We start from the raw sequence: 13,671 nt of genomic DNA, 5'->3' as shown, positions 1-13,671 counted from the left end.
ACAGAAGCCAGGTGGCAGGCAGGTAGCTTGTAAGGGAACTTGATGCTGCTGAAGTCTGGTCAGCTGGTCGTAGTTGGTGATAGCGTATATCAAGTCTCCAGCCTCCCACCATTACGTGGGGTGGGTGGTGGCTCCGTTCACAAAAAAGGCGAGATTAAAAATACGAAGCCTATTGCTAAAATAAGTTACCTGGTAGAAAGTCCATAGGTTAGTTAATATTACCAAATTCACGAGGGGGTTACAGAGTGAACACTCTGAGAACTTGGGAAGTAAGCTAAGAAAATGAAAACTGACCTTCCAGCAAAAATATACTGGCGTCACTGTAGGTTCACAAGTTTTGAAAATGCGAACTCGTGTTCTGGGGACTCCTTCCTAAGGGCATGTGCACATGGGAAGGTGGCCACTCCAAGCTGCGTGGGTCCTACCTGAGCATCTTTTCCCTGTGAAATGGCACCTCCTCATGTGGCTCTCAGCTCTGGGGACCACTTAGGATGCTGCCCTTCAGGGGCCCTCCGAAATGACCCTGTTGCACTCTTTGAGAAAGCACTTTGTTGTATTGGTTAAAATTGAAAAGTAAATGTGAAGGGGACCAGCCCCGCAGGTTAGAGAGGGTTTTTTTTTTGTTTTTGTTTTTACTGGTATTCCTGGCTTGGCCTGCGTTTGGGGGGTGCGGGAGTTTAGCCTCGGTTTTAAGGTTTTAATCGGAAGTTTCTGGGACCATTTGCCTGACGGGATTTCAGAAGACTGTTGTAAAATGTAGCTCACCTTTGTCACCTACACATATTTTTCATATGGTGGCGCCACCTTGTGCCTGATGCTGTATATTTCTCCCTGATCGGTAAAAACATGAGCCATTTTGTAAACCCTGAGTGCCTCCCATCCCAGTCCGCCTTTGCTGTCACCACTCATACAGGACTGCTACATAAGGCTGCTGAGCCTGGTGTGTTCTGTGCGGTGGACTTGAGTTCCTGTGTCCCCTGTGTAAAGGCACCTGAGAAACTCCCATGGGACAGAGGTGCTAATGAACGTGGAATCACAGAGCTAGCCACTCAAAGATATTCAGCCCAAAAGTGGCATCATGTTCTGAGTTAATGAGTTAATTATTTATAGATGTTGCCTGAAAGCCATTCCAAGTGAAGATATTTCTACCCTTTAAATGAAGATTCATAATTTAGAATCAGCCATTGGAATATTAACTGCTTTTTTTCAAAAAAGCTGTCTCTACTCAAGACACCTCGGCTGAGAGGTCTTCTGTGCCCCAGTCCCTTGCAGCTTGATTACCTAGAGCTGTGACCATTTTGTCGGTGACAGAGTGACTTTGCTTACTTGTCCTCTCCCCCACTGTACTGCCAGGCTACATGGAAATAGGGATTTAGCTCTGTCCTGGAGCCTGGACCTGTGCCAGGCACACAAAAGCTCTGAGCACTTACTGGTAAAATTCCCTCATTACGTGATAAAAACGTTAAGAGGACATTGCTAGGCAGTTTATTAAAAGGATAATTTGATGTGCTCTTATTGGACATGTTCAACATGTAATTCTGGTTTTGTCCTTTTGACCTTTCCATATGAAAATTGCAATCTAATTAAAGTACAGTCCTAATTTTGTATGTTTATACATTTCAAATTCACTCGTTCTTCATTTTCCCAGAAATAATGATTTTTAAAACAGATGTGTGCCCCTTGCACATGCTGCACAGGACTGAGCAGAGGGAGGTTCAGACCGAGATGCCCAGGGGACAGTCAGGCACTCAGTTCAGAAGCACTTCTCCGTGCAGAACTTGGCCGTAGTTGACGGCCTGCAGTGAGATGGTGGAATCTCTACGTGCTTCCTTGGAACGTAAAATTTAACTTTGCTATCTGGAATTTTCCTTGAAGTTAAGTTTCAAATACTCAGAATACAAATGTTACAGAATTCAAAACATTCAGAATTCAAGTATGATAGTAGTTGAGGAAGAATTTTTAATTCATTACCTGCTCGAATGAGCATGTGTTGTCTTTATTGGTCAGACCGCACTCAGCAGTGTGAGTGGGCAGGTTGCCTGACGTGAGACGTTTGCCAGCGGTGGGGCATGGGATGTGTGAAAGCAAGAACGGGGTAGAGGTGGCCTGCTCCTGCCCTGGTGACAGGAGGGAGAGATTGCAGACTACAGTGCAGCCTTGGGCATCTGTTCTGTTTCTGTTTCCCACGGCTTGGCAAGCCAGAGTGCTGTTGACATTGTTTGATAGATGTGTTCAGTTTTCTGAAAATGTGGTAGCTTTGACAATGAGCAAAAATCATAACTGAAAACCTACTTTGCATTCTGTTTATCAAAAAATAAAGACCCACCACTAAAGTCCATCCCACACATTTGGAAGAGCTAAGAGCGTGTTTCTGATCTTACTTTGTGGGGATTCTGGAGACTCACAGACCTGGATTCAAATCAAGGCCCTGCTCTGGATAGCTTTCCAAGCAAAGGCACCCATTTCCCCATCAATGAAATGGGGAGAGTCGCACCAAAGTGGTAGTGGATTCAAATGGAGTGCAGACGAAGATGTGTGTGAGGTACTTAACCCAGTGCCATGTAAATGCAGTAGGTTACCCATGTCATACGGGATCATGTCGTGACAGTGTTTTCATTTTCACTTAAAGGTGAATCGGGGCTAGGAAAATCAACTCTCATAAACAGCCTGTTCCTGACTGATCTCTACCCAGAAAGAATCATACCTGGAGCTGCAGGTACAAAAAGCCCCTCTACTACTGTAAGTGTAGTTCTCTACATGAAAGCGGCTGAGAGCACATAATAGATATTTTTGCCTCAGCCTTGTGGTTTTGTTCTGCTTTAAACACAGGGACAATGTTCTTTCGGTCGGGAAAGGTGCAGCACCTGAAGCCCTTGGATCTTGTTTGTTTACTGAGCATGAGTCCACAGGTCCATCCTCTCCCGAGTTGGTGTTCTTTTACTGTAGAAGTATAAGAAACAGTTTCTGCCTAGATTATATGTTTAATGGGAGGGTCAAGGGAAAATGTTTTCTCATGAAAAGAGTTCTCTAAGTAGCTGACAACTGTGGGAATAGGTGTGTACTCTCCTTGCATATTGTGGGAGCGTTGTGGGTTAGCACACAGTGCCTAGGACTTGGGCTGCCACACCTGGGACATAGAGCCCTCTCATAAATATCTCTGAATTCAGTATTTAAACAAATTCATAAATTGTTCTCTTTGCCTCAGCAACAGAAGTCATAATTTTCAATATTGGCATTTTAACCATCCCGAGCTGCTGTTTTACTTTAGCTGCCCGGTTTCCTTGCCAACTCAGGGATCATTTTTACATGGTCCTTGTGTTACCTCTGAAAACCTTCCTCCAAAGAGGGGTAATGAAGTTCTAAGTCATTTATTAATTAGAAACTAACAGGTCATCTCTTCTCTTTGAAAACTGGTTAATTTTTTTTTTTTTAATTTATGAAACTTTTGTTTTTCACAGACAGTCAAGTAAAATGTCATTAAGGTTAGGGGATGTGTAGGCTTCTCAAATTTCTGAAGTGATGCTATTTTTTTTTCTTTAAATAAAATGTAACATAAGGGAGGTTCCACACCAAAGTTCATTACAGTTGATTGTTAGCAGAAGATTGGCATTCCAGTTTTCATTACAGAATCGGAAACTATATCTTTAGTTTTAAACTCTATTCCACACATGTATTACTCTTTTCTCTGTTTTTTAAATCTTTTTTATTTGGCTTCAGTTTTTTAAGTAGATACATCTTTACTTCACCAAATCTGTCTTCCCCTCGCTCCAGTCTGCTATTGATACTATCCTGTGAGTTTTCAGTTTCAATGAAGCTTCCAGAAAGTGGTCACTTTTCTGTTCAGAGAGTTGCTGCTATTCTTTTCTTCAATCTCCTGTTGAGTTCGTAGGTGTTCAGAATGGTTTGATCCCTATCCAGCTGAATTCCTGGGACCAGACGAAATTTAGGTCTCCTACTCCTCCACCATCTTGCTCCTCCCCCCCGAAAACTGGGTTAATTTTTAAGTACATTTTCTCATTAAGTTTGTTTCTTTTCTAGAGAAAATTGAAAGAACTGTCCAGATTGAGGCTTCAACTGTGGAGATTGAGGAGCGAGGGGTCAAGCTGCGCCTGACAGTGGTGGACACACCTGGCTATGGGGACGCCATCAACTGCAGGGATTGGTACGCCCCTCGGGGACGCACAGCCCCAGAAGTGCTTACGGTTATTTGAATGTATTCACATTTACAGTGTTAGAGTGTTAGAGTGATGATTGGGTTTGAGGTAGCTGTGTATAATAAAACGGTGAAACACTTTAAAGTGCACTGATTATAACATTTTAAATGAGGAATTTCACGAAGAATGAGTATTTTTTCTGTAACAGCCAAGCATTCATCAACTGCTAGTATAAATGAAACCCCTGGATCTGAATGAACCCTGGCCAGTGGAGAAGATTGTGACGTAGACCTTCCTCTTAGAGACTCGATCCTTGGCCTCGTTAGCACAGATACAGACAGCTGCAGGTAGAAGAGCACTGCGTCCCCATGCCCTGTGGCGAGGGCTGCATCCATGGTAGAAGTGGTGGGCTCCAGTCTCGTGGGGTGTAAAGCCCCAGCTTGCCAGCACCTGAGGAGGAAGGGTGAGGCAAGGGAAGCAGGGGGAGGCTCTCCCACCTCCTTCCTTCCTCGGGAGTCTCTCCCTGCCCTGCCTTGCTCTGCATCGTGCAGCAGTGGTTTACATTTTCACACACTGCCCCGTCCTCTGCGCACAGTCCTTGTGAGAGCTGGCAGCCCTCTGTCTGCTCAGTCACCTCAGGTGCTTTCAACGGTTCTGTTCAGGCCTTTGACACCCACCCCCACAGCACTTGAGGGAAATTGTGCTTGGCACACTTTCCAGAAACCTCCGTCTTGCCAAATGTAGGAGTCTGTTTTCCAGTCCCATCTTATAACTGAGTTATCAAATTATATTTGGTAGAGGGGCAGGGAAGAAAAAAACTTGTTTTGTCTTTAAAGTTAGGGAGTGCCTGCCTTTTGTATCCCACTGCTACCAATACTTATGTTTCTCAGTTTTAAGACCATCATTGCCTACATCGACGAGCAGTTTGAACGGTACCTGCATGACGAGAGTGGTTTGAACAGGCGGCACATCATCGACAACAGGGTGCACTGCTGCTTCTACTTCATCTCACCCTTTGGACATGGGTAAGTGGACCCCACCATAGAAACCAAGTCCTTAGAATTTCCTTTCTACTTGCTGGGTTGACAGCTTCCCCCAAGTTGCATATTTTCATACAAGAAGTGAGATAATTTTGAGAGAACAGAAATGTGTGTTTCATTCCCTTCAGACTTAAGCCTTTAGACGTCGCATTTATGAAAGCGATACACAATAAGGTGAACATTGTGCCTGTCATTGCCAAAGCCGACACCCTCACCCTGAAGGAACGGGAACGCTTGAAGAAAAGGGTATGTGTTTTTTACTCAGGGTAGCTGAGGGCCAGGCGCCTGGGAAAGAGTGGACGTGTGCCTGAGATATGGGGGAGCAGGTGGGAGGAGTCTGATAGTTTTTAAGGAACACCTAACACTTGTAGACTTTTAATATTCTAACTGTTGTCAAGTTCTTATTCTTTGTAATTCACCGTACATGAAAACGCCCTCAGTGAATAGAAGGGACGCCATGTGCTAGGTGAGTGATAGGAGTGTGGAAGTGTGATCCTCTCTATGAAGTTCTGTTAAGTTTATCTAAACGTTTTACTGCAAACAATCCGTTTAGGAATAGGTTTTAATTGTCACCGTCTGGTATTGTGACTGTTTAAAGGGCCTCTGTTTTGGCCATTAAGAGGTTGCCTTGCAGTTGTCCATCTGCCAGCCCATGTACCCCTCTCCTCCCAGCAGCCCTGTGCTGGTTGTTGGACTCTGGTGCCTTTTCCTGTTATCTGAAAAGCCTCTTTGTGGACTCTTTGGTATATATTTTTTAATTAAATGCCTGTTTGTATTTGTATGCTTATTAAGAAAGTCTAAGCTCATATGCTAAATTCTACAAATAAAAGTTCTTTCTTTGTTTTTTTGAGAGAGAGGACGTGAGCAGGGGTGTGGGTGGGGACAGAGGGAGGGAGAGAGAGAATGCCAAGCAGGCCCCACACCCAGTGTGGAACCCAAAGCGGGGCTCGATCCCACAACCTTGAGACCATGACCCGGGCCAAAACCAAGAGTCTGACACTTAACAGACTAAGCTACCCAGGCACCCCAAAAGTTCTTTTAATTATCCATAAAAGGAGTTGTTGTAACAGTTACATACTTACCCTTCCAGAGCATAGTCTGTTTATGTTTTTGTTTTTATAGGATGGGACCATAGCATACGTATATTATTCTGCCATTTGACTTTCTAAGAATTCCCAGCACACACAGAAAACACTCCCCCGAACCCTTATACAGCTCAGAACAACACACACACACACACTCAGCTAGGTACACTCCCAACACACACAAAATATTTCTTCAGTGTGTTTTTTGGTCCTCGCACTGCCACCCCTTAATTCCTGGCATCAGGGATCTTTGCTTAGCTCCCTTGTGTCTTCCAGGAGTCTAGAACAGTACCTGGCGCAGAGTGGGCACATGTCTGCCTTCTCAGAACTGTTCAAGTCAGATTCTTAGACGGGAAACTGATGGGCGTTTTAAGTGTTGAAAGATGGGCGTTTCAAGTTTGAATTTCCTTCAAAACAAGTTTGTAACACCTTATATTCCCAAAGCAGTGTGAGCTTGCTCTGCTTTTTGCCACCCCTGGAACCGTCCTGGATGTCACCAGTTTTTCTAAAGTGTCTCCCATCTGAGAAACGGGAAGTGTTTTCTGGTTTCCATGTTTTTAGACCTAGTTTTGATTTTTGTGTTTTCACGTTTTTCTTGATGTCTTCTGTCACGGCAGAGTTTTTCATTTCTACCATGCATACATGTTTGTCAGCCTTTTTCTCTGTTGTCTCAGTGCTTGCCAGTCTTTTAGGAAATATCCGGGCCTTTGGGAGAGCCACTAAAAGGTTTGGGACGTTTATGCTTAACGGTACGTATTTTAGTAACGCCCACTTAAGGGAACTCCAGCTTTTCTAATAAAGAATGTTACGCTGGATTCCAGAAAGGTAGGGAAGCGGGGTCAGAGTTAGAATGTTGTGTCCACCCATCTCTAATCCTGTGTCCAGAACACTAGGGCTCGATTTCAAAATCTGAGATGAAGTGAAATCCCGTTTTGCCCTTAGCGCTTTCATCTTGGGCCTTCCTAATCCTTCTCTTGATCTGGTTTCTCCCTTCCACCTCCTGGTATCCCCCACTCTCTGATCTAGAAGAACCTCTGGCAGACCTGCTTTAGTCTTCCACTTTCAGGTGTCGTTTCCTAACCTTTCCTTTATCTCGAACTCTGGCTCCCCGTCGGCCAGCAGCAGTTGTCCTGTCTCGGGCTTGGCCAGCGAGCCCTCCACCAGCCTTGGGCCTCAGCAGCAGGGTTTGCTGTGCTTTCAGAAGACTTGTCTTACTGCCTGTTTTATCACCTGTCTTCCTAACCCCTGAATGTCGGCATTGGTTAATATTGTTTTGATCATATCATACCTCCTGTGGCTTCTGCTTTTCCCTTCTGATAATCTTTTTCATGTGACTTCTGTGTGTAAACAAGAGTCTCTTCTTCCCCTGCTCCTGAGCTTGCCTCCCAGCTTCCCTGGCTCTGTACCTGAGCCCACCTCTGGTGCAGTTGCCCAGAGAAATGTGTGATTGTTGTTGATTCACCACTTTCTTTTTCCTCTTTTCCAATTCAAAATAGCCTATTTATTACATATTTCTCAACTCGATTCTCATCCTCAGTGTAAGCACCGTCCTGATGGGGCCAGCAGGGATGGATAATGGGCAGGCAGGAAAGGGGAAGAGATGCAGCAGGTTCGTGCTTCCTGCCTAACTTCTCCCACCGGTGAGATAGTTACTCTGCCTCCACTAGGAATGAGGACACTGAAAGGACATTGCGAAGAGGGAGAAAGACCTCTTCCTGAATCCTCAATTAGTGCAGACAGTGTGTCAAATTCGAGGTCTTTGATCATAAAGGCCTGAGGGTTCCCATTAAGAACATCCATTACCAGATTACCAGATTAGGGTTTAAAGTAGGGACATTTCTGCCGACTTGGCGTATGTGCTTGGCCCTTGCAGCCCAGGACCCCACAGGAGAGTAAGTGGCGCTCTAGCCCGCCTATACCTGCTGGAGTGCCCGGCACAGAGGGCGTTCTGTCCCCTCTAGGCCACTCTGCAACCTGGTTGGTGGAGTGTGTGATTCTCCTGCTTGTTGCCTCTTGAATAAAATCCAGAGCCCAGCCTGGCATTCAGGCAACTCTCTACTTGTCCCTCTGGCTTAACCCAACTGGAAGGCTTACTTCCCAGCCATCCTGGATTTCTTATTATTCCCGAAACATACCCTGGGTGTCCTCTCTTCAGAGCCTTAAACAAGATTATTCCCCCACGTGCCCCTCACTCCGGTTCGCCCCCCTCGGGCGACACACCTGGGCTCTTCTGTTGCCCGCAGCGCCTGGCCGTGCCGCTCCTGGGGCATGTGTGGCTCCGGGGGCTGGCTGTGGTGTGTGACTTCCTCTTAGCTGCTGTGCGGCCCTGCTGCTCTATATGCCAAAGCTGGGGCATTATTATTTACTCTGGACAGAGGACCGCGCAAAAGGCAAGCATAAATACTGCTCCAACAGTTTATAAAATTATTTGAAAATCACTAATCAGTTTAATTATGTATTGACAGATAATTCTGATATATTTTTAATAGTTAGATTTGATTGAAATGTCATGTGGTTTGGTAAAATTGCTCCTGGTTTGTCATTCTTTCAGATTCTGGATGAAATTGAAGAACATAGCATCAAAATCTATCACTTACCTGATGCAGAATCTGATGAAGATGAGGACTTTAAAGAGCAGACTAGACTTCTCAAGGTAAGCGCGCTCTCCAGGTGCCCAACACAAGTCACTCCTGTTCCCGGTCATCAGCGCCATGGAAGGAGTTGACAAAGGGCCACATCCTGGAAGGCTGGCCTTTGACAGATTGTCCGGTAGATTCAGTTACAATAATATTTTTACTTTAAATATATTTTGACATAGCTGTCACCTAGGTTTAGAAACCTTACTATGGGTTTAATTTGTTTCATATAATTTTTCCCATGTGGAAAATACATGCCACTTCTGAGTAAAATGTTTTATACCATTAGTTGGCCAAGGAAGCACGTAGTAAGCAGGAGTGTGCTCAGTCTGTGCCTGTGTTCTTATGTTCACAGTGAAAGTTGGGGTTTCCTGTGTGGAGCCTCTCCACCTCGTGTGTGTCTTTCTAGGCCAGTATCCCGTTCTCTGTGGTTGGATCCAATCAGTTGATTGAAGCCAAGGGCAAGAAGGTCAGAGGCCGCCTCTACCCATGGGGCGTTGTGGAGGTGGAGAACCCGGAGCACAACGACTTTCTGAAGCTGCGGACGATGCTCATGTAAGACCCCCGTGCACCCCTGTGGGCAATGCCTGGCACAGGGAGCGGAGCTTTTAGACCGCGGGGTGTGCAGGGGGGGCCCCCGCAGCCTGTTGTGCAAGGCCCTCCCTGGGGGCGCTCTGGGACTCAGGCTCCGGAACCGGCCTGTCCCTCTCGAGGCCGAGTGCTTAGCACACCCTCCTCCCTAGTCTCCCAGCTCTCTTGATGCTGAAAGTAGACCAGGTGTACACTGTGGAATGGCCGCAGCAGACGTGGGACGCCTCATGCTCTGGGAGCAGATGCTCAGGCTGGCTGCACGGTGGCTTCTCCACTCTCGGCTGAAACACGCTACCACTCCAGGTCCACCCCGGGCAGCGCTGAGGTTCTTCAGTGCATTCTTAGCCCCTGCCGCAGGCCTGACTACAAAAGCAGAAGTTTTCCCTCTAAAAAGAAAGTTCACAGTTAGTGACAGCAGTTGTTGTTCTTGAATCAGGAGGCTAGAACAAAGAGTGCTGCTAAAATCGAAGACCCTTGGGGCGCCTGGGTGGCTCAGATGGTTAAGCGTCTGCCTTTGGCTCAGGTCATGATCCCAGGGTCCTGGGATCGAGCCCCGCATCGGGCTCCCTGCTTGGCAGGGAACCTGCTTCTCCCTCTCTCTCTACTGTTCCCTCTCACTCTATCAAATAAATAAATAAAATCTTTAAAAAAAAAAAAAAAAAATTTCTTAAAATCGAAGACCCTTAACTCCATCAGAGAGTGGAGGATCTAGGCAAGTTTTGAGTAACTAAAAATTGATTAAAACAACCAAGCTTCATCAGACGTAATTCAGTCACCACGTGGGAAGCTCAGGACGGGTCCTTACGGCCGCGCGGCTCTGGTGGAGGCTGCAGACGGAGCCTCCCTGTGAGCTGTGTTTCTCTCGAGTGAGGGAGAGCATGCCAGCACTCCGTCTGGTCCCCTGCATTCTGTGCAGACAGGAATGCGTTATCTTTATTCATTCTTGACTGCTTAAGTGTTTGAAAAAGCTGAGCCAAGAAAATTATGGATGTTTTCTGAGATGATTAGAAGAGTCAAAGTCCTATTTCTAGTTTATTCAAAATAGTAATACTTAGTTGTATGGTTTTTTCCATACCTTAAACTAATCAACTCTCTAAACTTGAGAAGTGAGGAATAATTGAATTACATGTTTTCCATACATTCTTTTAGAGCAGTATGTTCTGTTTCAGACTTGCTTACCTAAAAGGATCCGCTAAAATCTGTAGCTCTGTGCAGTGGTGGTGGTCTCCTGCAGAGCTTGTCAGTGGCAGTAGGAGAGGCCCGTGGAAGGCTCTCTTCCCCGGCTCTGTGGGTGTACTTCTGCTTGTTTGTTGTGGGGCAGACGAGAGAAACCTCCACAGCTTCAGCCCTGTATCCCAAACTCCAGCAACTTTGTGTACAGTTCAGCAAGTAACAAGTAGCTCAAACGACCGATGGTGCTTTTCCCTGCGGTCGGTCGGCTCCCACACGCAGCTGGCCTTGCTGTGCCCTTCTGTCTTTCAGCACCCACATGCAGGATCTCCAGGAGGTGACCCAGGACCTTCACTATGAAAACTTCCGTTCCGAGAGGCTCAAAAGAGGCGGCAGGTTGTTGCCCCCACCTCATGCTGTCCCCCTCTGTCCACATTGTATCACAGAGCTACACTGTCCCCCCTTCTACCTGTCCTGCTGGGCCTTCCTGACTCTAAGCAACATGATTTGGTTTCCTACTAAGAAACCATTACCAGGTGTTTGTTGCTAATGGCATTGTAGCTTGCTTTTTGTAACCTGTCAAAAGTAACTTGAACCATCTGCACGCAAAGAACAGCTTTAAGTGGAAGGGCCAGAGACTGGTCTTAAGAGCATCACTCTGTCTATAAATGAGGACATAACTTACCTGCCATTAAGAAAGGCAGCTCCACTCCTCAAAAATGCACACAGCGCCCTCCCCTTTCCTCTTTCACCATCGCAGTAGATTTTATTTGAGATCTGTGTTTTGTGACCTGATTTATGTCTGCTTGCACCACATTTCTGCTTAGCTTAGGTATCAAGTGATCCACATCATTTATAATAAGAATTTTCTGTACAGCAGTTGCTCCCACACTCCTGATCTACCCCAGTGGGTGTGGGTGCCTGGAACTGAGGAGCGTGCGGAACTTTATGCACACACCCCTGTTTCCTGTACATAACCTGTGATAGGTTTAATTTCTAATCCGGGGACAGGTGAGGGGTTAACAACAACAGCAATAAAATGAAACCGTTACAGCCATATACTACAATCAGAGTTACGTGCATGTGGTCTGTGTGTCTCTCAGAATCTCTTCTTGCCCTGTACTCACCCCTCTTCCTGTGAGGATGCCCCTGTGGGGAGGGACGGAGGCGCTGGGATGCAGCGCTGGGCTACCGCCGACCTGACGGCTCTTGAGGATCATGTGCCTCTGGACCACAGCTGAGTGCGGGTCACTGAACCCGCAGATAAGGCGGGGTGGCTGTGTTGTAGTTTATTAAAAAATTCACATTTTTGAAATCTGGTGGATTTGTGTATATATACAGGGTGTATGTTAAAGTTTGCTTTTTTGTGTTACTTACCTGGGGAGCAGATACTAAGTAAGGTTTTAGAGGTCGATGAGGAAGCCAAGTGTGCACTTGTGAAGAGCTGTGTCCTCACCGCTCAGTGGGCCTCCCCCGCCAGCCCCCTCGGCCTGTATGCTTGAGCCCTGCTCCTTGTTCAAGTGTCCTTGTCACAGTCTGTGTCCATTAAGACCTGTCCATCCTCCTGATGGCAGCACCTACTCCTCGAGTAAGTGAAGACCAGAGTGTCCCACCCCCACTTGGAGTTAGAGAAGTTTCTAAAATTCACCATCTCGTGCTGTGTTTTTTTCATCTTTCTTATTCATTTCATTATTCATTCATGTTAGTCAGAAAAGTGATAAACAGGTAATTTTAAATACTTTTCTCAGAAATGTAAAGTGAAATTTTACTTTGGCAATTTGTCATCAGAAATAATCAACTAAATTTGTAATTTCTTTCAACTCTTAGAAAAGTGGAAAACGAGGACATGAATAAAGACCAGATCCTGTTGGAGAAGGAAGCAGAGGTAGGTCGAGGAGGATATTGTTGGTGTACCTCCACAGATCATTACAGTTTTTCTTCCTTATTTTTTTAAGAAGGAATATATTACACATAATCTATTTTATTGTGTGTACATCTCTGTGTAGTATGGATATTGCTTTACATGTGTTATCAGTTGATCTCCAGTAGCCATTTAGTGGGAAAAACTTGGGAATAGTGCAAATTTAGTGATTTTAGTCCCTGACGCTTAGTGAATTTAGTAATTTAGTAAAGTACTCAAAATTCAGTAGCTTTCCCATACGTAGACAATACGTATAGACAAGTTGGAAAATATAAAGAAGGAAACTGCCATTTATACCCATTAACAATTTAAGAAGAACTATGCAGGACTGATGGAGAAGAAACCAGGAAACTCTACTGAAAACAGTTTTCAAAATTTAAATGGACACATGACTTTAGGCAGGATGCTCATTGCAAAGATCACAGTTTTCTCTAAACTGAATGCCATTCCTTCAGAGTGGTTTGGTTTGTGACGTTCTTCTAGGGGAGAGCTTGCTGAAATAGTTCCGACGCTTGCTCTGAAGATGGGGGATGGAAAGCACAGGGAGGCCCTGTAAAACACACACTAATGAGGGAGGGTTAGCTCCACCGCTCATAGAAATCCAGAGGGTGGGGACGCCTGGGTGGCTCAGTCATTAAGCATCTACCTTCGGCTCAGGTCATGATCCCAGACTCCTGGGATCGAGCCCCGCATCGGGCTCCCTGCTCCGCAGGAAGCTTGCTTCTCCCTCTCCCACTCCCCCTGCTTGTGTTCTGTCTCTTGCTGTGTCTCTTTCTGTCAAATAAATAAATAAATCTTTAAAAAAAAGAAAAGAAATGCAGAGCATGGCACGGGCATGATGGGCTGATGAAATGCACGTCTAGAAATGGGTCCGAAGTATGGAAGAGTGTTTGGTAGAGGTGACATTGGGGTCTGTTAGAGCTGTGGAATCCAAGCATATCCAGGAAATCCTCAAACAGGCCAGCCTTTTGGAAAGAAAACTCACCTGTTTGGACAAATTAATTCAACATGGATTCAAGTACTTAAATGTTAAAAACATGGTTACTTAAAGAAAATTCAGGTAAATATTTTATA

The 13,671-nt window shown here is 45.6% G+C and overlaps 1 protein-coding gene across 2 annotated transcripts in view; it reads left to right on the top strand.

Annotated features, from left to right (window-relative positions):
• The window catches only part of SEPTIN2 (septin 2), a 33,036-nt gene that overhangs the window by 15,055 nt on the left and 4,310 nt on the right, over positions 1-13,671 (top strand). The window contains exons 4-11 of one of the 2 annotated variants that reach the window (XM_032430718.1): positions 2,630-2,716; positions 4,039-4,162; positions 5,045-5,179; positions 5,323-5,440; positions 8,831-8,932; positions 9,325-9,470; positions 10,989-11,072; positions 12,504-12,561. In XM_032430718.1, coding sequence (XP_032286609.1) covers positions 2,630-2,716; positions 4,039-4,162; positions 5,045-5,179; positions 5,323-5,440; positions 8,831-8,932; positions 9,325-9,470; positions 10,989-11,072; positions 12,504-12,561 — 854 coding nt within the window. Of the gene's footprint in view, positions 1-2,629; positions 2,717-4,038; positions 4,163-5,044; positions 5,180-5,322; positions 5,441-8,830; positions 8,933-9,324; positions 9,471-10,988; positions 11,076-12,503; positions 12,562-13,671 lie in introns of both variants that reach the window. The other variant, XM_032430639.1, reaches the window with a different exon arrangement.

This window comes from Phoca vitulina, unplaced genomic scaffold (assembly GCF_004348235.1).
Source record: "Phoca vitulina isolate PV1807 unplaced genomic scaffold, GSC_HSeal_1.0 scaffold1, whole genome shotgun sequence".
In the NCBI taxonomy this organism is placed as follows: domain Eukaryota; kingdom Metazoa; phylum Chordata; class Mammalia; order Carnivora; family Phocidae; genus Phoca; species Phoca vitulina.
The sequence above is the reverse complement of the archived record's forward strand: the minus strand, read 5'-3'. Positions and strand labels throughout refer to the sequence as shown.